Source organism: Phoxinus phoxinus, assembly GCF_949152265.1.
Source record: "Phoxinus phoxinus genome assembly, chromosome: 5".
NCBI classification, from domain to species: domain Eukaryota; kingdom Metazoa; phylum Chordata; class Actinopteri; order Cypriniformes; family Leuciscidae; genus Phoxinus; species Phoxinus phoxinus.
The window spans coordinates 29883226-29908947 of record NC_136880.1 but is presented as its reverse complement, the minus strand read 5'-3'; the positions used below and the strand labels follow the sequence as shown (position 1 = coordinate 29908947).

The 25722-nt window shown below is 37.2% G+C and overlaps 1 protein-coding gene across 2 annotated transcripts in view; it reads left to right on the top strand.

Annotated features, from left to right (window-relative positions):
- Window positions 1-25722, top strand: part of b4galt2 (UDP-Gal:betaGlcNAc beta 1,4- galactosyltransferase, polypeptide 2) — a 104988-nt gene that overhangs the window by 10255 nt on the left and 69011 nt on the right. For both annotated transcript variants that reach the window (XR_013797689.1, XM_079613299.1), the window contains one exon: window positions 6180-6612. Coding sequence is in view for 1 of the 2 variants with exons in the window: in XM_079613299.1 (XP_079469425.1) it covers window positions 6276-6612 (337 nt within the window). In the remaining variant the exon portion in view is untranslated. The remainder of the gene's footprint in view (window positions 1-6179; window positions 6613-25722) is intronic.

Sequence of the window (25722 nt, the reverse complement as noted above, 5' to 3'; positions counted from 1 at the left end):
TTTTGCTCTTTATAACTGAGCAGATGATTAGTGCTGATCATAGCACTGCTGACAGACAGCCGCAGTCCCTCACACATGTACTGTGCTGAAGATGCCTGTCTGTAGAGTGGTTCACTTGGTGCCGACACCCTATTAAACATGCTCTTGCTATTAAACATCAAAGTCAGGACCTGATTGGTTTCTCTAGGCCCAATTAATTTCCCTGGATGGGTTGAAACCCCTCATGTCAGGTCTTAGCATGTTGTTTGAAAATGAGCCTGATAAGAAAGCATGGGTTTTTCCATCATGAGGATGAGAGGAGCTCTGAGGTGAATTGTGTTTTCATCTACTGTATTTTGAATGAGAGCAGGAGGGTGGCTATAGGGCTTTTTGATCTTGGAGAAGAACCAAATTGGAAAATACTTCCAGTTAAGAAAGGTGCAGCTTGTTGGGTCAGGCCAAGTTTATGACGTTTTTTTGCATTGTTGTAAATGCTAAAAAATATAGGAAATAACATGTTGTTTGAAAGTCTTTGCTTACAAATAGGTTAGACTTAAATTAGGGGAACTTTTCCTTCTCCTAAGTGGATTTTTAAAAAAAAGAAAGAAAGAAATGGTTTAAAAAATATCTGGCCAGCATTGTTTTTTTCATTTTGTCTCTTTAATTACATTTTTCTAAATTGTTAGTGTTCAAAATGTCTGCAAGCACTTGGCTAAATTTGTCAGATATGTTTGGGCTTGTCCACTAACCATATTTTTTAACTTTTCTTCCATAGTTTATTTATAAAAAATAAATAAAAAAACATTAAAATTGGGAGATTAGTTTGTACTTTTCCCTAAAAAAATAAAAGCATTTCTATTAAATTTCCATTTATGGGTACATGTATACATAACAAACACTGTCTCCAATGCTGTTGTCATTACCACCAAGCATTTTAGAAAATTATTATGTTTTAACAAGAAAATATATTTGGTTATGATTGATATTAGAAGCGACCAAATGTGGATCAGAATTCTACTAATGAAGTTTTTCCACATGATTTCAGAGTATTTTTAATGGTTGTTATCTATAATTTTAGACTTTTTTTGTAGATTGAAACTGAACTGACTTCTAGCTAAAAGTTCAAGGCTTTTTTTTTTTTTACCATCACAAATCAGGTATCAATGACTATGTTTTTATTCCAGGCCATGATAAATGTTAGATGAAACAGTACGGTAGTTTGGAGAAGTTTCATTTCATAGGTTCCTAATTCAAGAATCACCCAAATGCATTATGGCACATTAGTGTTTATCAATTATATCTCCCAATACAATCTGCCGTCTGACCAGCAGGATCTGTGGTTCCTGAGCCATTAAATCTCACATTTATACCTCCATCTAGCTAGGCAGTTTGTAAATAGATGACTGATGAGTCTTTTGTGAAGCGTAGCCATTAACGTCAATTTGAATTATGGAGAAACTGGAGAGGCTGTCCACCTAAATCTCCCAGAACTCTGCGGTCTGGCCATTTTAATGTCACAGTCCCATATGGAAGTTACTACAGTGTAAAAGAGAGCACAAGAAAGTGATTAATAGATTGTTGGAAACTGCTTTAGGCAGTGGAAGATGGCTGAATCTGTCATTTCCGGATACAGATGTGGCTTCTGAAGCACTACACAACTCTCCCACTCTGCCAGATGTTTCTTTATTGAGTCACTCATGCTGTGCTTCACCTGTTTCTTTTTCCATTCTGTTTCCCTGTCTTCGGGAAAGACATAATACAATCGACACAGTTATTTTACTTCATGTCATGAATAACATTCTTGGCTAACTATTCAGTGTTCAATTCAAGGCCTACAAGTTGTCATTTGGTTCCCATAGAACTGTCTTATAAAACTAGACTACTGTGTAAAATTACTCTACCATTCAAGTCACTTTTGTATTATAATTTATATTCAAATGTTATTTATTTGGTAAAGCTGAATTTTCAGCATCATTACTCCAGTCTTCACTCTTCAGTGTCACATGATCCTTCAGAAATCATTATAATACGCCGATTTGGTGCTCAAGAAATGTTTCTTATTATTATCATCAATGTTGTAAACAGTTGTGCTGCTTAATAGATTTGTTGAAACCATGATGGTATTGCCCTTATGTGTATGTTCATAACATTCTAAGTGTGACTATATTTTGTATAAAACAATTATACAAATAGGCTGCTTAATACTGCTTATTTAAGTCTAGATCATTATAATAAAGCTCAATAAGCTGGCTAAATAACATAGTAAATGCAATTTAAAAATAGATTTTATACAGGCATTTACTGTAAAAAAACACTTTGATCTCTTCTTTTTAATGTTTAGTTAATGTAATTGTTTAGTGAATGTTGGGTTGAAGGCCAACATGAATAATACAATGCCACAGTTTGGTCTGTTGGTTATTAAAAATTAAGCATATAGAGGCTGTACACATTTTGTTGCCAGTTTATTTAATGGATTCCTTGTGTCAATGTAAAAACCTTGCTTTTTTCACCCATTCGTATATGACATAGGTGGGATATAAAATATTCATTAGCCTCTATTCCTGGCTAATTCTGTTACGCCTGCGTTGCTTGAGTTTGTGCTAGTGTCAATCTTTTTTCTTTTCTTTTCTTTTTTTGTGTATTAAGTTAGTCTAATGTGGGACAATATTTGATTCAGGGTTTTGGCTTATTATTGATCCTGACTTTTCGAGACCAAATGGCTAACTTCTGGATTGTTTAAAATGTAACCTCATTAACATTGGCATTTTCAAAAGAGGCGTAAGTCCCTCTTTGAGAGAGTAATATTACAGTTACGTAGATATACTAAATTAATGAGCACAATCCTGTGGAATTTATTCTAGAGCATCTGGAAGTGTTCCATTTATTGAATAATTGATTAGATGGCATTTGAAAAGAGTAGCTGGTTGATATTATCTTACTAATTAATTTTATTGTCGTTCTGTATTGCTTTCCCCCCCAAAATGACAGTTGAATTTTCGCTAGAAAGTGCTTTGTACTCTCTGATGGGTAAGAAGTGAAGCTAAAGGAATGATGTGTGGTAATAAGAATTGTGGAAAAAGTCTTTTTGCACAGAATTTTGCCAATAGGGGTCTTCTTTTTCTACAAGGCCATTGGAGATGTGATGAATATTTCAGTAGCTTTGGTTTTGGGACTTCAGCATATACTAGTATTCTTTGAGACAAAGTTGCAAGTATGCCTCCCGTTATAGTTAGAAGAGAGTAAAGTTTGAGAAGGAACTGATGACAGCAAAAGGAGTTTATAAATGTGATTTTGAGAGAAGACCATATATCAATGGAGTAGCAACATAGAGTGAACTCAGCCTTATTGGGTTAGTGTTATATTGATGTCCTATATTAAGGACCATTACTGTGCTGAAACATCCACCCACAGCTACAGCTCCAGAGAAAGATGCACACTGCAGAATCTGCAGCCTCCGTTGGCTTTCCTTTGGCTGTTAACCTAAAGGAGCACAAGATAATTAGAGGGAACCGTGAGTGAGTCTGATTCCAGGTCTGTTGTTATAGTAGGTGAATGATAACTGAATGATATACTGCATCTGCAGGGGCTGAAGGGTGTAACCACTGGACACATTTCACTGTCCCATTAGGTAACGGGAGATTAAAATACAAAAATTGTGAGCTGGGTGTCTCCTTTTAAGTGTAAGTGCTATATATATATAATATATATATATTTGTCATGGTTAAAATGTTAAATTGTATTTATTAATGATTTAATGATTTATTGATTTGACATTTGTTTCTTTAGTCCAGGAACACAGCAATTAATACTTGTACTCAGCAAAAACGCATTAGATTGATCAAAATGTTATGATGATTACAATGTTACAAAATATTATATTTAAAATGAATGCTGTTCCTTTGAACTTTCTATTCATCAAATAATCCTGAAAAAGGTATCATAGTGTCCACAAAATATTTAGCAGCACAACTGTTTTCAACATTGATAATCATAAAAAATGTTTCTTGAGTAATGTGACACTGAAGACTGGAGCAATGACTGCTGCAAATTCAGCTTTGATCACAGGAATAAATTACATTTTAAAATATATTAAAGTAGCAGTTATTTTATATATTGTAATATTTCACATGGTCAAGCATGTCTGCGACTTGCACTCAAGTCACACTTAGGTCACTAAAAAGAGTTGTGTTTGTGTGTAAAACATCCTCTTATTGGTCAGATTACTCCTGTTTACGTTCCTCTGCGCCATCCATTAAGATGAATAGACATTTTTCGCTCCACGGGCGTATGTGACACACAAACATAAACTTGATTCCTACTCTGACTGATACATTTTATATATTTAATTATATTTCAAGTTAAATTATATACAACACACACACACGCACACGCCCACGCACATATTTCTTATAAAGTTCAGTTAGAGCGGGAATTAAAGCTTTGTCAGGACAGCATCACCGTCCTCTCTGTAACTCTGTATTTTTGGCTTGTTCCTGTGTCTGACTGGCGCCGGTGTGATTCATTAGGGGGGTTGGTGAGTGTTGAGCGATTCCCTAAAGGAGCTCAAACCAGGCTGAGCCGTGTGAATTGTGTCAAACAGTGTTTTTTTCTCCCTAGTGCTGATGATGCTATTGCAGAGGAGTCACACATGCTACACGGGGTGGTGGTGCAGGTGAGGTGTAGTTACGGGGCCGGTCGTGGCATGTGTTGAGAGATCAGTATATCCTTTACTTCCTCCCCTACATGGCCATCCTGTGAGTTAGCACTTGCAAGCTGCTGATGTTAGCCCCCCCATCCGAACTGCCGCGGGGGAGCTTTCAACAGCTGGCCATGTGTGAAATCAAGAGGCTTTCCCATCCGGTTTCATCCAGCCATCACGCCAGGAGAGAGTGAGAGGGAGAAATTAGCCGCAGGTCTCGACTTCAGGCTGTACTTTGTTGCGGCGTAAACTTTCTTGCCTTTGGCTTCTTACTCTTAGTGTTGATTGGAAAAAAACCCGTCAACATTGTAATTGCTCACAGCAAGATTTGGATAGCCAATAAGTGATTTTTAGTTTATCCCAATTAAACCTGAAGAAAGCTGCAGTTTCACTGTTGCTGTGCAAATTACATCGTCTTGAATAGATTTTTCTTACATTTATTTTTGTTTCACATGGTTAATGGGGTTTGAAAGTGACTTTGGACTTTCTTTATCAATATTATACTGAAAATAGTGCTGTGAGTAAGGGATTTTATGTTTTAGATAATTCAGTGGCAGGGTATAGAATTCTCTTTTAACTGCATATGAATAATAATTGCCATGGATCAATAGCTATGTTTCCATCCAAAGTTGAGAATTTAGTAACAAGTAACATCACATTAAATATTTTGCGAATAAAGCAGCGTTTCCATCCCATTTGTTCAAGAGAACAAAATTGTCACTTCCTGGGAAACTGGCACAAAATATTTGTAACAAAAATGGAAGTTCCTGCAATCGGGGAAGCCACTTTGGATTATCGAAACATGATAGATGACAGTCTCTGGCATTGCAGAATGACCAAACCAACATTTGAGATGCTGTGTGATGTGATTGGTTCACTGGTTAGTCGAGTTATCCAATCACATCGTCTGTTGAGGCAAAGTGACGTGAGTTTGATCCCACATCGAGGGATTTATTCGGTTAAATGTGTTTTCATCGTAGTTTATGCACATGTATGTTTCCACCTGTGGACAAAAAGGAAAAAAAGATTTAATAAAATGCAACTATAGTCATGCATAGTTAAGATAGCAAAATCAATTGATTTTAAAAGGGAGGAGAAACACTTCCTTTTGTCAAACTTTTTGATAAATTCATCTGGCACCAAACTAGGCATATGGCAATATAGAGTGGTTAAAATTTCCAAAACAATATTTGACAAAACATTACATCAACGCTTGCACAAATTATTAGCACATCTACTACTGCAGCATTGGCACAGCTATAGGGAAGCTACTCTGACATAGTATTAGCATAATTACTGTTTGGTTAAACAGTAATTTTCTGCTGGAATAGAGATTATCTAAATATAACAATACAGTTCAGCTACATGATGCTTCCGTTTGAAGCTATTTCTGCGTTTGGATTTAGGCTGATGGGGATCGAAGTCTGTTCTCACCCAACAGTTAAATCATAAATGCACAGGAGTGTGATGTAACTCCCCTCTCTTTTGTTTTGTTTTGTAGGCGATTTTTGTAAATTGAAATCCAGGAGGGTTCAGCGGCGCGGAGAGGTGACGTTGACCGGATGCGTGTAGCGGAGCGTGCCGTGTGGCTTTGACCATGAGCCGGCTGATGTTGGGCCGGACCCTGGAGCGGATCTGCAAGGCTGTGCTTTTGCTCTGCCTGGTGCACTTCATCATCATGATGATCCTCTACTTCGATGTCTACAGCCAGCGTTTCGACATCTTCAGCCGCTTCAACAATGGCCGTGGAGTGAACAGCTCACGAGGACCACACCACTACTACTATAACTTCTCCAGTGGAAGGCCCAACACTACCTTTGCAAGTTACCTTGCCACAGCTGACCATCTTCTGCCCAGCACCAAGCCAGAGGCAAACCACACTCCACCAACCCCTAAGCCATTACCACCATGTCCGGAGGTACCTCCTGGTCTGGGTAAGTTCTTATAGGTACTTACTTGGCACATATAGAAAAGTATGAGCGCTGGGGCTGTACGCTAAATCAAAATGCAATCAAAATTGTGACATAGCATAGAGCTGGGGCTATTATTGAACTTATGGTCAACTACACAGTACAACTGAAAATTTGCCTGGTCCTTTTCACCAAAAAAAAAAGGCAAGAGGGTTTAATTGGACCACCTACCTTTGCTGTGTGAAAGTGAAGAAATCATGACAGAATATCTGAGTGTAATAATAATAATAATTGAATAACATAATAATCTCATAATAATCTCCGTCTCTATGTCCCTCTCTCTCTCTCCCTATAAATAATAATAAGAAAAATATAAATAATAATAAAATAATAATAATAATAATAATCACAATAATTAATATTTATAATGATGATTATTATTATTATTAAGATTGTTATTATTATTAAGTCAAAGACAGAAATATATTATCAGTGTAATACACTGTACGCTGTAAAATAAAAACATAAATACTTCAGTAATTCCTAATTTTAATTTCTTAATATTTCTTTCAATAGTTAAACCCTTGAGCTTTTATTTTGGTGGAAAACTGCAACTACACACTGAGGTGGATGCTGAGTTGGGTTATAATTGTTGGCCAGGCGACACCTTGTCTTCTGTGACAGGACGCTCTTGGCAAGGAACTAGATCAGGCCTCTGTTGCAACTTCGTAAATGTAAGAACAAAATCCCTTACATAACCACAGCGATCAAACAGTCAGTTGTGCGAGAGAAAAGAATAATATGAATAATACGAGAGACAGTAATGCATGGAAGGCGCTCAAGCCTCAAAACTCTCAATTAGTGGCTTGAATAGTTGAAAGCAGACGATGACTGGTGTGATATAAGGGACATGTGGGCAGGACCCCAGTCACTGTTCCCCATCTCAGAGCCATAATGGATTCTCTGCAGACTCCAATTACTGTAAAAGCCGTCGTCTCGCTCTGTTTTCCGAGCTGACTGGAGAGTTAAAATGGATTTAACATCAGCATGCTCTTCAGCGCACTTATATTTCATCCGCCGAACCGCTTTATTACCGGTGTCTTACGCAGTGCGTGACGTGTTCAGAGAAAATGAGCTGTAGACTAACAGGACTGTACCAATTTACTATCTTATTCTACTATGTCAGTCTGTTCCTGTTCACTGTAGAATAAAATATAGGGGGGAAAAGGACAGAACTGCTTTATGGGATGTATTCCTAGGTGAAGTGATTATTGTGCAACATGAAGTCAAATCTCTGTACATTATTAGGCGAAATACCTCTTCCAGAGTAGTATAATCCATCTGCATAAAGAAAAAAAAAATCTAATTAATTACGATGTCATTGCACTGCATTTTCTAGCTCATAATAGGGCAAACCTTCATAATGAATGTGCAGCAGCTATTTGATATGCCTGCAAGCAGCGGGCCTTTGCCACCCATATCCTTCTAATGAGTTTAAAGCAGAGCTCTGGAGGGAGTTGAGCTGTGTCATATGAATCGTTTGCTGTCTAGCCTGCTCAGGGGTTCTCTCTCTTCCTCCGTTTTCATACTTTGCTATTTCTACCCTCTTGAGTAATGGCAGAAACCCAAGATGGCCATCTCAAAACTTGTTACTTTCACACTCATGGCCCAAAATGCTGAGAGAATTTGATAGATGTCTTTAGGGGCTCTTCATGAAATCAGATTTTGCCTCATCTGTAAGGCAGAGTGGAATCTGTCATTCGCTGGAACTTGACAGGAAGTGTTCAAATGAAAACGCTCTACTGTATTCCCACTTTCCCAGCTGTTTTGTGTCCCCCTTTTCTGTCTTCTAGCTGCAGGAAGTACAAAGAACCCTGTGTCGACCACTGTTTTCAAAGAAATCCAGTGTTTCCAGCTGTTGAAGTGTGGAACAGGCCGTTTATGAGACCATCCCAGCCTCTCGAGTTCAAAGCCACATTTCAGTTTGTCATTGGCAGCGCTGCTTAGTCTTCAAAATGCCACTGTAATGCGTATTTGATGTTTGCTGTCAAGCCAAAACAAGTGCGTCTGCAGCAAACACTTGCACTTTGGCGATTAGAAAACTGTAAACATTTTGAAAAATCGTCTTGATTGAGATGCCATTGAGCCGTTATTAGCCCAAAGAGATTCCGCGAATGAACATTGATTGCATTTGGCGCACCCTTTCCATCATTCGGTTTACAAGAACTGACCTGTTGATGTTGGTTTAGAGAGACTCTGATGTAATTGAGGCGTGTAAGAAGCAGACGTTTCCAGCAAGATTTTCATGGCGGTCCCAGGTGCGTGTAGAACATGTATCTTTTTGCAGCAGAGGCCTGTGGGGAAAACCCAGTGTCTGTGGTAGATTGCTTCCCATCTGGCAGGTGTGGCTTGTGGATGATGATGACTCACTGGTGCCGTCTTCCTGGAGGGAAGCTGTGTCACACTGTCAGCCACCACACAAGCGGCAGGAGGCCTTCCGTGTTATAATCACTCACAAGCAATTAATGCATTAGAAATAGCCAACAACCTGGTGTTACAAACAGAATGTTTTCATATCAGAGCTTAAGATTTTTTACAATATTGATGACTGATCACTTACATACAGTGGGGTTCAAATAGAAACGCATAGAAAATCAGAATTTTGTCTTTGTATTTTTATACACAATATAGTCACATCAAGACAGGAATACAACAATAATATCCTATTCAAATCTATGTGATAAACAAGTTAAGGCTAAAAGTAAGGTCAAAAGTAATCAAAAAGTAATCCGATTACATTACCTAAAATGTGTATTGTAATTGATTATACAGTTTTTGTCATGTAATTTGTATTCATTAATGGACCAATTATAATTATACTACAGTGACCACACCTCAAAACATTGTTCAGATGAAGTATTTCAAGACATTTGTCAGGTTTTTTCCCTCTTGTGTGTAGGACATAATTTCTTACGCACCCAATCCCATGCATCCGTTGCTAATTCCAAAACGTTATTTTAGAGCTATAACGGAGGCATGAGCAATTGATAGCAGACTAATGCAGTTATTAATGCAGTTATGAGAGAGAGAGATTAAGCGTATGTGAATTACCTGAGTCTGTCTCTCAACAGTGTCCGGCAGCAGCGTCTCTACTAATAGCAAAACTGTAAGTTTATCTGCTTCAAGAACAGGGCCATTATTAGCTCACTAGTGAGAAATGTCATGTAGCTTTCAAGTTGTAAAACTATTTTACTGATAAAATCGCAGGAGCAGAGTTGACACTACATTTCTGTGCCAGGAGTGTGTGTCCGCACTGTATGTGTGTGCGCTTGAGTTGAGACAGAGCCGGAGAAAAAGAGTATGTGCTGTCAGTACATAAAACATATTTTTGTGCAAAAAACATGGAAATAATTTGTCGTTTTAATTTGCCTATTGTTGTTTACTATTTTTATTTGCTTAGTCAGTGTCTTTTTGGGTTTTGGTTCTTTTGCTGTTGTAAGCTGTAAGGACCTTTGAAATAACTGAAATTGTTTGGCGAAAGGATATAGATCTGTAATGCGGTCAAGACCTGCCTGGAACTACTTTAGCCGTGCGCTTCCCTGAAAATAATTGCACACCTTAGAACATTTGTCAACCCATCAGAATCAAACATTCAATAGCCCCGTAGTATAAATATATTTAACACTGTAATATATATATATATATATATATATATATATATATATATATCTTATCAACCAGAATTGTAATATTGTGTGAGATTGTAATACATTAAATGTGAGCAAATTTGTAACAATTAAGCACAAGATGCTGTTTGGATAATTCTCAGGAATAGTGGATGACATTATCAAACATTTATTTTTATTAAATTAGAAAAATCCAAAATAGAAGCATTTTGACTTTAATGTCCTCTGACCGTTGATTCCTTCATCAAAATCCTGTCTTAAATACGACAAGTTAACCTGTCAAAGTGAATAGTTCAGCTTCAGTAGTAACTCATGAATAGTTCAGCTTCAGTAGTAACTCATTTAAGCGTCTCATAGAGCTGATGTGTTGGCATGCTGTATCCTGCGGCGTTCTGTCTGTGACCGTTCTCGAATGAAACTCGGCCTGCTGCTGACCAGCTGGCCCAAATGTCTCTGACTCACAGGAAACTGACAACCGACTCCACAAGGAGGAAAAGACATTCTCTTTTGGGCCCACTGACATCCTTCTCTCCCTTGAGTTTCCATCAAGCAAAAGGAGAAAACTCATCCCAGAGATACTGTAGCACTTTAGGAAGGGGCACTGCCAGCATGTCAGCAAAAAAGATTGTGTGAGAGGTGAGATACAAACAAATGGGAGGGATCAGAAAAGGCAAATATTAAAGGGATAATTCACTTCAAAATGATAATTCTGTCAGTATTTACTCACCCTCGTGCTGTTCCATACTCCAACTTCTTTTCATTTTGACTTTTTAAATTTTTGGATGAATTATTCCTTTAAAGTCCCTGTAAAGTCAAAATTAAGTATGTGTTATGAGTTTGTCACACCACAGAAAAATGTGTTATTAGCCACCCAGCCAAATTTGAGCTGGGTGGCAAGTACATAAAATAAGCTATCAAAATCTTGCTCTCAAACGCTGGGGGCGTGTCCGCTGGCTGCGCTGCAACTACACTCATTGGTTGGCATGCACTGCTGATGATGGCACAGTTGTCGAAGCGACGGGACGATGAAGGCCGAGGCGGGAGATAGTCGGTTCGGCCCCATTCACCAGTAACAGCGGATTATCAGTGAATCCCAGAATCCCAATCCTCCGACGAAAGTTTATAAAACTATCCCGTGTGAAATGATCACTACAGAGGCGGGTTTTGGCGGTGATCCTCAGCTCTCCATCAAGGTGGCTCTTCACAGAATTAATGCACCTCTTCTTGATGTGATCGTTTTTCGAACATTTAAATAAGAACGCCGATCTGTTTTGTACTTGATCACATCCAGGTAGTACGCATTTTCGTGACGAAGGCATAGCTAGCTAGCAAACTGTAGGCTGTAGTAACTAATAGTACTGACAGTAACTCGCGGCAAACTGATGTGAATGGGCGGGGCCAGCGTTAGTGGCTCCAGTGCGTCATCGAGCCACCGTTTTAGCCCCACCCAAAAAATCCATAACACAGCAATGGTGAAAAACTGTTTGACGGTCTAACTCCACAATTCAGTACTTCACAGTTCACAGTCTTTGTAATATGTTTTAGCAATACATTTCTAACATTTATGTGTTAAGAATTTACTTTATAGAACTTTCCAGGGACTTAAAGATGGTGCTTTTTAATTGACATTTAAGAGGGTGTTTTGTTTGCTCTTAAACCATCACTTTTCTTGATGAATTGTATATTGCTGCTGAAAAAGTACTAAAACTTATTCAAATTGAAGTCAGATAATTTTGTAGTGTATATGTGATAATTGACAGTATTCATGGACAGTATAATATGGATACAGTATATTGTGCACATGCCTTAAAGCTACACTGTGTAGGAATTACTCCCATCTAGCGGTGAAATTGTATATGACTACCACCTGAATATTACTTTCTAGCCCCTCCCATTCCGAGGGCGTTTTAACTCCTACGGTGGCCGTATTATTTCAAATCTGCCGGCAGTCGCGAGTAAACCCCCCCTCGCATTCGTCACGGTGCCACTGAGTGTAAAAACGCGAATGGCGAAGCTTGAATTTCCAGGTATGTCCCTCTTTGGCTAATGTAGTTTCAAGATGGAGGTGCAACATAGCTTCCGCCATTCGAGCAGCTCACCCGTATGTATTATAAATGGCAGGTTCTACGCTTACGAGAGTATACTTGATTAGTTGGTAGAAGTAATTATACATTAATGAGCACATATAATTTTGAAAGAACAAAGTGGTTTTTGCTAAGAATCAACTTTAAAAAATACACTGTGTAGCTTTAAGCACGGTTTCTCTTCTTCTATCGGTTGAGTCAGTTGCTTGCTAGTTGGGTTGTCAGGCTGCCACAATTTGTTAATAGTATAAGACCAGAGATCTGTATGTTGTAAAAGAGCTTAGAAAGCAAACTGGGTTTGGCACAAAGACAGAGTAAAATCTACTATTTTGTGCAGTTCGGGAATAGTAATAAGGAGACATGTTTTCTTTTTCCTTTTTTTAAATAAGAAAATTTTATATTTTAGTTTTTTTTGGCAATCTGCCCATTTTCTTTCACTAGGGCAAGCAGTATTTTCTCTTGGTGTTTCAAGCTGCACTGCTCCTGCACATACATTTTACAGTAAGGGCAATTTCAGTCAACAATCAGTAGAGTTGGGGTACTCGAACTCGGACTCGGACTCGAGTCCGGTCTCGAGTCTAATTTTGAATGGACTCGGACTTGTCACGCACTCGAATGAATTTGTACTCGGACTTGACACGGACTCGGGACATTTTAGACTCGGAAAAATGTCCGAGTCCAGTCGAGTCCGGGTACTGGATGACACAAAACGAAGTTTTGTGAATTTTTTTTATTCAAAAACGAAACGAAACAACGTTGTTTCAGCGTTGAGCATTGTAGCCAATCACAGTTAAGTGCATAAACACAGTGGCAAATCAGAGGCGTTTTAGAGTCCGCATGCGAATAATTCGCTCAAAATGTATGTTTAGAATCAGCACGAGCTTTATCCTTTCGCAAATCCCCTCATAAACAACAAAGTCTCTCTAGACGCAATATAAATAAGATATTCACTGTGCAGTGCGGACAACTTCAGTCAGTGTTTATGACGAGAGTTTTAGGGAGAGTGCCGAACGCGGTAAGTGATGGCTTAAAGGGAGCGCTGTTGACAATCTAAATAGTTTTGTTTTTCATACTTCTAGAGGACCAGTGGTTACGTTCACACTGTAAATTATAAAGAGTGATAACTGCATTTAAATGTGGGATTGAATCCACTTAATTTTTGTCCTTTGAGTCATGAAATTGCGATGATTTGACACATAGCAACATAAGAACGTGATAACCATAGCAACATTTTGGCGTCTGATAATGTTATCATTTTTGTTGCATTTATACTTTAGTCATAAGTTTACATACTCCTTGCAGAATCTCCAAAATGTTATTTTTATATGTTTTTTAATAAGACGGATCATACACATTGTTTCTATTTAGTACTGCCCTGAAAAAGCTTTTTCACATAACAGATGTTTAATAGCCTAAATAAAATACAAACACAAAATAAAGACAAATTACATAGGCTCGATTTTAATATTGTGTCATTACCTGAATGATCAACAACTTTTTTTTCTTTTTCTTTTTTTTAATGGTTGAGGAAAAATCATCCAGCTCCTGCACATTCTTTGCTTTTCCAGCATCTTCTGCATATTTGACTCCTTACTAGCAGTGACTATGATTGTAAGATCCATACTTTCACACTGGTGACAACTGAGGGACTCATACACAACTTTTACAAACCCTGCAAACATTTAGTGATGCACAAGAAGGAAGCATCCGTTAAGAGCCAATTGTGTAAACTTTTGAACTGGATCATTGGTGTAAATTGGTCTTATTTGTTTAAAAATGCATTCATTAATTTAGTCCAACCCTTCAGAGGCTAAATAAGATATTAGCATGTACAACACATAAGAAAAATGTAAACATCATCATCTTGCTCAAAAGTTTACCCCTGGCTCTTAATGCATCGTGTTGCATTATTAAGCATTACCTTGCAGATTCTAAAAGATGTACAATAGGTAAACGTATGAATGTAACTATACATTGCAATCATTTTGTAAGGTTTAAAATATTAATTTAAGAGCTCAGTGTTGAGACCTGATTGACAGGTGATCTGACCAATTATAATGCAGATACACGCCATTTTTGTTCGACAAACAAACCAAATCAGTTAGTAGATTAAAGGAAGTGGACTTGAACTTGAAAAATAGTGTGTATTGATTTCTTTTTTAGAAATTTGTGCTATAACTAGAAGAGATTATCAGTTCACGTGCTGCTTGAACTGAGGCCTACACATTAAAGCACCACAAAACAGTATTTACCGTTTGAATTTCATAAAAATTAAAAAAATTGAAAGCTGAGACTTTATTTCAAACCAAAAGTACCCTGCTCTGTCTTGTCTGTTGGCACATTGTTAGTGTCCTCTTTGCTCCGACCGAGAACATGTGGAGTGAGAGAGGAATGGCTTGTCGGACGTAGCAACAGTAACCAAGAGGGGCGGGTCTTTGTGAAAGGTCAATTTCAAATAATTTAAATCTTTGTGGACTCGGCCGGACTCGACTCGGACTCGGATGTTAAGAACTCGGACTCAAGTCCGACTCGACCCTCTTTGGACTCGGACTTGGACTTGTACTCGGTTGTTAAGGACTTGGACTCGACTCGGACTCGACAAAGGTGGACTCGGACCCAACACTAACAATCAGTCATGTGTGTAAGATGTGTATGTAGACATAAATCCATAAAATGGTCCCTTTGCAGATACCTTTACACAGTATTTGAATTGATGTTCCACAGTCTCTCCTCAAGAACTTCAAAAACTCTTTCTTAAGCATACTGTAACTTATGCAGAATGTTCTTATTATACTTCGTTAGAAACATGTATTGTATGTATTAACAAGGGCGTTATGATCTCATTTGGTTCCGTTTTAGTTAGTGATTTTTCTATTAACTATTAAACTAAAAAAAAAATCAGTTTCGAATCATTAATGAAAAATTGAATGGAGAATTTTTATTTATTTAATTTATTTATTTAATTTTTAAATTAAGAATGGGATTTTTCTTCTTCTTCTGCTTCTGGTGGTCTTGGAACTTTTATTGGCAGTCTCAATTCTTTTCAATTCTTAACACTGTTAAACCTCCTTTAAAAACTCTTGGTTCTTTCCCTTATGGTTAGTCCTCAAGGCACAGGCACCTCCTGGCATTTGATCTCTCTCTTTTTAATTAAAACTTCATATTTAGATCTTATTAATGAAGAAAGGTCTTGAAAAAGTCTAGCCAAGTAGTTAAACATCAGCATTTTCCTCTCTAACTTTGCAGCAGTTATATAACCATACAGAAAACTGAATATACAACTACGACTGAGAAGCAAAATTGTAATAATCTCAGTTCAAGTTTCAATCCTCTCTCCATTAAAGCCTTCGCAAAGATGCACTTTTGTTCATCCATTTCAGCCTTGTTTTAAGATGTTTCTTGGGATCTCTCTCATGAATTATTCATGATCCTTCTTCGGTTTTTACTTGGTACATGGAATTTCCTGTGGCCTAGTAATAGCTAATCTGCTTTTTAGTGTTTTTTAAATATTTCTGTGTCTTTGTATGGGCACCCCAGGGTCTGTAGGGTTCTCTGCTTGAGCTGAAGGTATAAATAGCTCTTTGGCATCACCCAGACGGGTCCATGCTCTGCCCCTCACCTTCCCTGGAGCGCCTGCTTCCTCCAACACGCTCGCTGAATATTTAGTTCAAGTGTAAGGAAACTTAATGTTCCTTGTTTTACAAGAAGAATACCTTCACACATATTACTTTATAATGGAACATTTTCATCCGCTGAGCAATGCTGAGTTGTGCAGCGGCCTTTATGTATTAAAACAGGTCAAATTGTACAAGGTGGCATTTTTTGCATGAGTGAAATATTTAGTGGTATTTTGTCCACTTATTTCATCTCTCATCACTGTTGACTGCACATTCATCACATAATAGGATGTTTGGCTTTGCTCATATGATCACATCTTGTTTTCCTCATCAGAAACTAATAGCTTTCAGCGAGATTACAGTTTCTCAGATATTTAAGCAACCGTGTTTTATTTGTGCATTTGAAGTGGAGAAAATTGAAATGGAATTGAAATTCAGCAACATTTAACATGATCAACCTGATTGCATGTTAGAGTATATGTTTTAGAGTAACAGAATAATTCTGAAAAAATACTGTAAAAATTAAAACATATTTACAGAACAACCTGTAATTTACAAACAAGAACATTGCAATTTAAACCGGTAAATCCTATAACGTACACTGCTACTAAAATCAATTTTGTAGCTTTAACATACTGAAAACCCTAATGTATAACTGATAACAAATACTATTAAGAAACAATTTTATCATTTGTTTTGCCTTTTTTACTTCTAAAACTGTATATTTAACAATATTTTACCGGAAAAATTTAATACACTGTATGGTTATCTTTTACAGAAAAATTAATTTAAATGAGGCTGTTTTCTGCATGTGCTCAGTATATTATTTATATACCATTATAGTATTAATATTTTAAATATTGTTTTTATATTTATATTTCCAGTTTAAATATATTTTAGTTTAAGTTAGTAAAGTAATTTTGTTATGTGCTTTTGTTTGCTTTTAATATTTATATTACATTTATTTTTATTTCAACTTTAGTCATTTTAGTACTTCAACTATATTTTATTTTGTATAAAATTATTCATGAATTTTTTTTTTTTTACATGAATAACCTTGCCTGTGCTGTGGCGTGTGTTTCAGACACAGTTTTGTTTTGATTAACTGCTGGCCTGTTTGGACGCTCAGCGGATCCTCGAAATATGATAGTTAATGGGGCGGCAGTATTAAGATTGTCACATCGGTTCAGTGTCTGAGAGAAGATTGTAGACACAGAATCAATGAATGCCAAATGTGAACGCAAGGAGCTAAGGAGGCAAGTACTATGGCAGGCAGAGAAAATTGCATTCATCCCGCCACAACACCCGGGAAGCCATTAAGACGTTGGTGCCTTAACTAGATGAGCAGCGAGCTTTCCCAAATGATAAATGACAAAACAGGGGACTAATATTGTCATCTGGAAGGGGATTACAAAATTGTTGTGTTTTTTTTCTGTGATCGCTGTGATGGAAGTATTTGAGCAGAGTGTGAATGTCTGGAGCAGATATATTTTTTATAGGATGGATACGTGGCTAAATTTGAAATGCAGATGTGGGCGCAGCCATTTCATTTCATATTTTTATAACACCGTTTACGAAACACCAGAAATGGAGAACAGAATGTCATTGTTTATTTATTTATTTATTTCCAGCTGGTTTAATTAGACAAAAAATTCAGTCAGTGTCAGTTTCTGTTGATTTATTTCTGAGGCATTTGCTTATTTATTAGAACTGTTTATTCATGCATTGTGTTTCCCTGGATTATGTAAGGAAAGCCAGCTCTGGGAGATCAGGGGTATGTCCTAAAAGAGATCAAAGGATTTGATGTGCACATATTGGATTAGGCCAAGGCCTGTTAATACAATAAGATTAAACTGATGGCTATTATTGCACTAACAGGATAAGTGACCTCTCATCCCGTCTGGTTTAACCAGTAGACACAGGTGAGATCAATACGAGGTCTCGCAGCAGCCTGTCGCTAATGTCATGCTCATGCCAGTTGGAGAGACTCCTGTTCTCATTTCAAAATGTTTGAAGCTCTGAGAATATGATGATGAATCTCACTGGCATCATGCTCTTGGCAGAACTACCTTATACTTACCTTTTTTTTTTTTTTTACACATCAGGTCTATGTTTGACAGAATTCATGGAGGTATCTACATCAAAAAAAAAAAATATATATATATATATATATATATATATATATAATATATACATATATTCAGCGTTTTCCTGCAGGCACAAAAGCAAACATCAGTGGTAAAAACTTTTGGGACCCAGCAATTTATTTTTGAATTTTTGTGAGTTTTAAAGGCAGATTATTATTATTTTTGTTATGTCCTTTGTAAGAGACATCAGGGCCCATTGCACTGCAACTGCAAAAAATAATAACCTTCCTATGATGGTTCAAAATGCCGCAGCCAGGCTTTTAACAGGAACAAACAGAAGGGCACACATTACTCCTATTTTATTTACTCTCCACTGGCTACCGGTAAAATACAGAATTGATTTTAAAATTTTAATTTTAACTTTTAAAGCACTACATGGACAGACGTCTCAATACATCACTGACATGTTGACCCCTTACTCTTCGTCTCGTATTCTTCGCTCCTCAGGTCAGAATCTCCTGATGGTACCTAAAACCCGCCTTAAAACTAGGGGAGATCGTTCCTTCCAGGCGACTGCTCCAAAACTGTGGAATGCCCTGCCCTTGTCGTTGCGTGTGGCCGATTCTATTGTTTCTTTTAAAAAGCAGCTGAAGACACTACTATTTAGACAAGCTTTTAATTGATTGTGCTTTTATGTTTTATGTTTTTATGTTAGTATGATGTTTTTTAAATGGTATACTTGCTACTTGTAAAGCACTCTGTGATTCTTTCTGTGATGGGTGCTATATAAATAAAGTTTACTTACTTACTTACTATGAAATATGAGGTAAATGAAACATTTAACATTTTTCGTTGCAGATTACAAGTTGTAAATCTAAAAAATGGACACAATAATATATAAAAAAAATATTCTGTTAGAAATTTGGCCATAAATAAAACATCTGTCATAAAAAAATTAAAATGATCTTTAGTTGAGAATGTACGTTTAGCATGAAATTAACCTGAAATCTAAAAATTGTGACTGAAACTAGTTTTTGTCTGCCTGTTGTGTCTTGCCTTCATTTTTTAAATAAATCCTGTACAAAATAAAATATGAATAACATTTATTTTAAAAATATGTTTGTTTTTTTTATGCTCCAAAAGTTTTAATGACATATAAAGTGTAACAAAAAAATGTTTTTCACATTTTCCATGTGGATAAAAAGTTCTTCATGTTCATAAAAGTTCTTCTGCAACTCTACACCCTTGCTTCATTTAGTACACGCAGTTCCATGAATATGCTAATTAGCCCCGTCTCCACTCACTCACGCCAGCTCAGAGATTCACTCGGCCAACTTACTGAGGTAAACGCTGCACAATGGTATCGCTCTTTACAACGTCGGACACATAACGTGATTAATATGATTAGCCTTTTTCTTGACTGTGTTATCAAACAGCTAATAATGTGTTGCTAATGTTACACAAACCATGTTCCCGTTCGCCACCTCGGTCTGCCTTCTAACAAGAATCAGAAATGCTTTTAAGAACTCAGAACGTTTGAAAGGCATATTTCATCATAACATTGTAATATACTGTACATCATACACCCGCTATATTGCTAAATCACCCGATTTTTCATATCAACAAAAATATACTGGGATAACCTGGCTTCTCTCGAGACTTCCTTGCTAGTTCGATGTCAATTAAATGCTTAAGCCCGCCGGCATGTTGACGTGATTGGTTACAAGGTAATTTGTGACATAAAAATCACCAGCGATTGAGACTGTCTTTAGATCACTGCAGGTGTAAGGAGAAAATACTCAGCAATGGTGTTGACTTATGATTTTGCACATGGTTTGTCTAAAAGCACATTGAAAACGCCACATAGACATATAAGCAACATTAAAAACTTGATTTTCACCACAGGGGGACTTTAACAGAATGGCTCACATTGCCTGCAATAGAAACATGGGCACCAAATTGTGAGAAGAGCCATGAGAATGTCTCTGATGATGAGTCACTCCCCCACAGTGACATTAAGCTGGTCAGATGATTTTTTTGGGGAAGGTGCAGTGTTGAGGGGGCCGGAGTGGTATGAAGTGGACGCTGCCTCAGAGAATACCTGCCAGTGGCATCACATGTCACATCTGATTCGTGACAAATGGATTTTGTGCTTTGTGTAACTAGGAAATAATGCTGCTCGACCACTTTTGGCACTTGTAACAAAATACGTTTCTACAGATTTGTGTTTCTGCTGCGATCACAAGGTCGTCCGGTTACTGCCGCAATATTGAGAGTTTCCGTTACACTTTTTGAAGAATGAAGGACAATGTAATGAACGAGAGCGAGAGAGCTCTACCAGAGAACAACTGCATGCCACAGTAATTGATTTTTAAAAAAAGAGGAATGTAATCCTTAAGCTCTGGCAAATTCCTCTCTGGCATGAAGGTCTTTTCAAGTTTTCTCTGCTACATTCAAACTGTTTTTAGGAACAGAAAAAGACAGCGAGAGGAAGTGGGATGCTCTTTTAAACTCGGCCTGTTGAAATGGCTAGTTTCCAATGAAAACTTTCAATTGTTCTTGTACATCATGCACTGTAAAACATAAAAAAGAAAATATCACCTTTAAAACAAGCAAAGAATGCTGAAAAAAAAAATATATTTACTAGATTCGTGAATTTGGTTTATGTATACTACAATTCTTTAAGTAAAAAAAAAAAGCATAGCAGGTGGCTGGATTACTGTTGTTGTTTTTTTTTTGTTTTTGTTTTTTTTTATATTAGAATTATGTTTTGTGATTCAGTCCCATTTGTGTTCCCAGCATGAATTCATATGGCTGCAATTTTTTTACTTACACTGTTGTCGAACACATTTAGTAGCTCAGAGGTCTTGATCCCTGCTCCTGGGGACCCGCTGTCCTGCAGACTTTAGCTCCAGCTCTACTCAAACACACACACACGATCCAGCTAATCAAGCTCTTCGGGATCACTTGAAATGGGTGCGTCTCAATCAGCTCCCTATTGCTCCCAATCTCGTGAATCAGTATATCGTGTTCATGAATTCTGGCACTGGTAGGGACAGTAAAGGACGCTGGCTCACTACACATTGGGACACTGATGAATCTATTTCCTGCGACGTGACAACGTCTTTGTACATCACTACTGGTATTTATGAATGACAGCTGAGATGATATCTTTCTGACATTACTTGCAATGTTATTTAAAGTACATTATGATCAATATTTTGCTTGTTACATATGCGTGCAACATTTCAGCCTTAAATAAATTATAAATGTTTGGTAGATTATGTTCATTACCTGTCTAGCAATGTATGTTAATGCTGAAATATAATTGTAAAATGGTTTGTATTTTTAAAAAACATCTATCGCGTTTCATTATGTGTAGTAAGTTGGCTCACGTGATTTTAAATTTCGTGTTTGAGAACTTCTATTAAGGAGCATGGATGCACCTTGGTTTTCACAGTGCATTGTGGGACTTTTTAAGGAGCGAACTGGAATGATTCTGCGATTGAGACAGCCCTTAAAATGGCATACTCCCTTATCAGTGCCCTAACTACTGAACTAGGGAGCTGATTGAGACATGGACTTTAAGCAACAGCTGCTGATGGAATGACAACGGCGTTCTGGCGTTCTACACTGATAAAAATCATTCTATGGTGAAATAAATGCTACAGAAAAAACAAATGTCATTTCTACATTAAATTAGTATTAGTATTCAATTCAAGCTATGAAAACCCCTTTAAATGCAAAGATTGCCGACGGCCCCAGATTATTGTTGTTCAACATTCACTGTACTTTAAAACATCACACTTTTATTTGATCTGGAAAAACTGAGTATCATTAGAAAGATTTAAGACTCCAGCTTCGATATTTGACCACTGTTTATGATAAAACTAAGTTACAGTGACAATAACAATAGCAACTTGCATTCATTTTTTGTCACGTCTGCTGCGGTTTATTTGTGATAACATACAGTAGATGCACTAGACAGCGTCCGTTAGGGCTCTTAGTCCAAAAGTGTGCATATTTGGAGGAATATTGATTTATTCTCACATGTTTTCAAAATATTTCGTCATACAGAATATAATTTCTATTCATTTCCAACTGAATTATGCAACCTGAAGAGCTGAAAGAGCATTCAGAGGGAGCTCTGTCTCCTGTTCTGGGTTTTGCGTGACTTATGACTCAGTGAGCGGCCATTCGATCTAGAACTGTCAATCATCTTACGTGACCGTAATTCTTGCCCTTCTGCATGACACGGTCATGTACACTTGATGAAGCTTGATTTTACTTAATGCTATACATGTGAAATTTAGAGCAGAAATTTAGATGCCTTATATAACATGTATAGAGAACAGAAAGCAGATTTCATTAAAAAGATCTTAATTTATGTTCTGAAGATGTACGAATGTGGTGACATGTGAAAGCGATCATACACACACTGTGTGTGTATGAATAAAAGTAAGTCAAGTTCCTTGATGTCTCCTGAGTGAACCCAAACTGAAAAGCAGCTCTCTAGTTATCTAGTTAAAATCTAGTGAAAAGACAGCAGCATTATCAACACGATACTGCTGATAGTTTGACAGTTGTTTATGACAATAGGAGAATAGTTGCTTGAATACTTTAGCAATTGGACCGTAACATGTTTCACAGATTGTGTTGGGATTATTTTTTAAAGAAGACAGAAGAGGCGATGTAAAACCAAACTCCAAAACAAAATTGATTGAGTCGGTATTAAAAAGTGTCTCTGATACATTTAATGTGAGTTTGTTCAGTTATTTGATGCATATTGATTGTTGCAGTAAAAGTTATTGTTGCAGAGAAAATAGCAGGTTTTTAATTTTTTTTTACAGAATTGACATTTTGTTACATTTAAACAGTTTAGAGTAGAACGATTTGTCCTTGTTTACCCCTGAAAGGTTTTTTGTCACTGTTATTGTCCCGATCTTCAACCAAATCCCAAAGAATAGGGAAAAGTGTTCTGTATAGTCATTGTCAGTAGTAGTTAATGTCAGCCACAGATGAACGACTTCTATTAATTAGATTTAAAGACAATGCGCAGCGACATCACTAGTAAGTGGGCTGCTCATAAATCATGAGGACTTTAGGTGCTGCAATGAAACTGATGAAAAGTTTGGCTGCAGAATAGTTTTAATGGCTCAGCAAGTAAATTGTAGATGTTTAACAAGTTGTAAATGCTGCTGTTCAGTTTGCTGTCACCTAATTGAGGCCCTTTTTGTTGTTGTTTTGAGCACACGGTGTGTTGTTTCACAGTAGCCATAAAAGCTAATGTTATTGAGCTTGTCAAGTAAATATCGGCATGGAATTAACTTTATTTAGACTGGCTTATCATAAATGGTGTGTATTGCTGATACACCCTGATAAATATTTTATATACAAGGCATATAAACTTCTCTAAGTCGATAAATCTCTCTATGAATTTGCCACACAACCACTTTAAGGTGTTTTGGTCCGCTTGCCTGGTGAAAAGGCTGAAGCAGTAAATCGCTTGTACCTTGAGGAAGTAGGTCACCACTGTAAATATCCCAGCAGTAACGGTTCCAGCCGTTGTTGCTGTATTGATCATGCAGCCGCTGCCTCTGGAGATCTGGCTTAAAGGTTTTGTTTTCCCACACTAATAAAGAGAAGGGAATTGTTGCAGCATTGATGCACTAGTTTCCAGTTACTTCTAGGTCTAGTCTGGAAGAAAATTGTCTCTGAATTGCAGTTTTCCTCTCGTCGTTATTGGATGGGCACATTCAATAGCACAATGTCCTGGGATTTCTGTCAGTGCAAGAACTGTATGAACAATGATTGACTAGTATTCTTGGTGTTTTCTGTATTCTGGGACGTTCCTTTGAGAAGCACTGATATCAAAGTAGAATGCTATTGTAACCTTTCAGGCTTTTTTCTTATGTGAAGAGACTTTAAATCAGCATAACAGAAAATGTTTCTGCAACAAATCACCTACCCTGCCTTTTAAGGGTCTACATTCTCTGTATATATTCTATGTTCTGTATATAAATATTGCCAGTTTCATCTACATTTTAAAAGAACAAACATAAAAGGTTATTTTAAATTGTAATAATATTTTATAATATTAGTTTTTACTGTATTTTTTTTTTGTCTTGGTTAGAATAAGACTTCTTTGAAAAAAAATCTTACCAACCCAGAACTATTGAATAGTATTGTATAATAAAGCAATAAGCCCCACGAAGCCGTGTTTTACAGTGAATTTAGAACAGCTAAGGGGCGTTGTTAGGCACGCCGCAGAGCGGAGCTAAAATCCCCTTAGCAGTTCTAAATTCACTGTAAAACACAGCTTCAATGGGCTTATTGCTTTTATAAAACCGTTACTGCTATTAATAATTATTTTATTCATAAAATAAACACCAGCAACAAAAAATATAACCTTATAACACATTTATTCCACCGCCAAGCAATGTAGTTCCAAAGAGGTTGCCAAGCAACAAATGCAGCGACAAAGAATCACAAACGGCAGTTGCGCAGTAATACCAATGTAATGCGGTCACAGGTGTATGTTTGTTGAGTAATTTACAACGGCTTCGAACGCGGCTCAACCAATCAGAATCAAGGACCGGAACTATCCATTTTATAAATGTTTGAAATAAACACAGTAAATAATTACTGCCAGAAATCACTTATGATCAGCAAATTGAACAAAATGTGTTTTGAGTGTATCTGTCCAAACCTAACTTTCGGATTTCACTGCAGAGCTGACTTTATCAAAAGTTCGCCATAAGAGACACAACAAATATTAGCTTGTTCAGTTGTAAAATACAAAACATAGCCTACACATAGTTCACATTTTCCTTACTGGTACAGCATGTGTTGTCTGTGTGCTACTTTGAATCAGCTGAAAATTATTTTTATTTTCTCTCTTGTCTCTTTCAGCTTATATAAAATTTGTCTTTCGGACTTAATTCAGAACTGATGGTCAGTACCAAAAGTCTGATTTAGAGCTTTCAATCAAAATAATTTTCTGCTATAGGCCTTCTGCTCAGATATCTCTCCAGCTGGCAGTGGAGAGGGGTGCATGTGGCCCAGTTAAACCCCAGGCTTTGGTGCGGCCACAGAACGATAAGGCAGAGCCAGTAACAAGCCCTCAAACCGCTTGGCCCAAACTCCAATTACACTGGAACCCTGCTCTGAGTTCTCAGCATGTACATGAAAGCCAGTTTAGTGGGGTATAATTTCACTGCGGCCATCAAAACTGCCCAAGGCTTCTGTTGGGTCATATTTATGGCTCGTTCGAGGAAAAAGGACCAACACAATATAGCAGCTTCGTGGATTCCTCCTTTGACCGTCGGCACATTCATGTACAGTATTTTTTTATTGATGTGGGTTTTGAGAATTTCTGCCTCATTTGAGACACAACTAAACTGTCTGTTTCTAAAGTCTTGCAATCAATTGCTAAATTCCTGAACAAAGACAGGGCCCGTTTTCCATAGAAAGGACGCGCAGTGTTCAATGACAAAACTGGAGGAAGTGATCACAGTACCTTCTGGGATCTAGGATTATAGCTGTTCAGAAAAGGCTTGCCAAGCTGAAATCTCGCTAATTATTAATTACATACCCAAGCACTTGGCTCAGGGGCATGGCATATTTTCTGGAAATATGTTGTTCTCAGAAGGCAAAATAC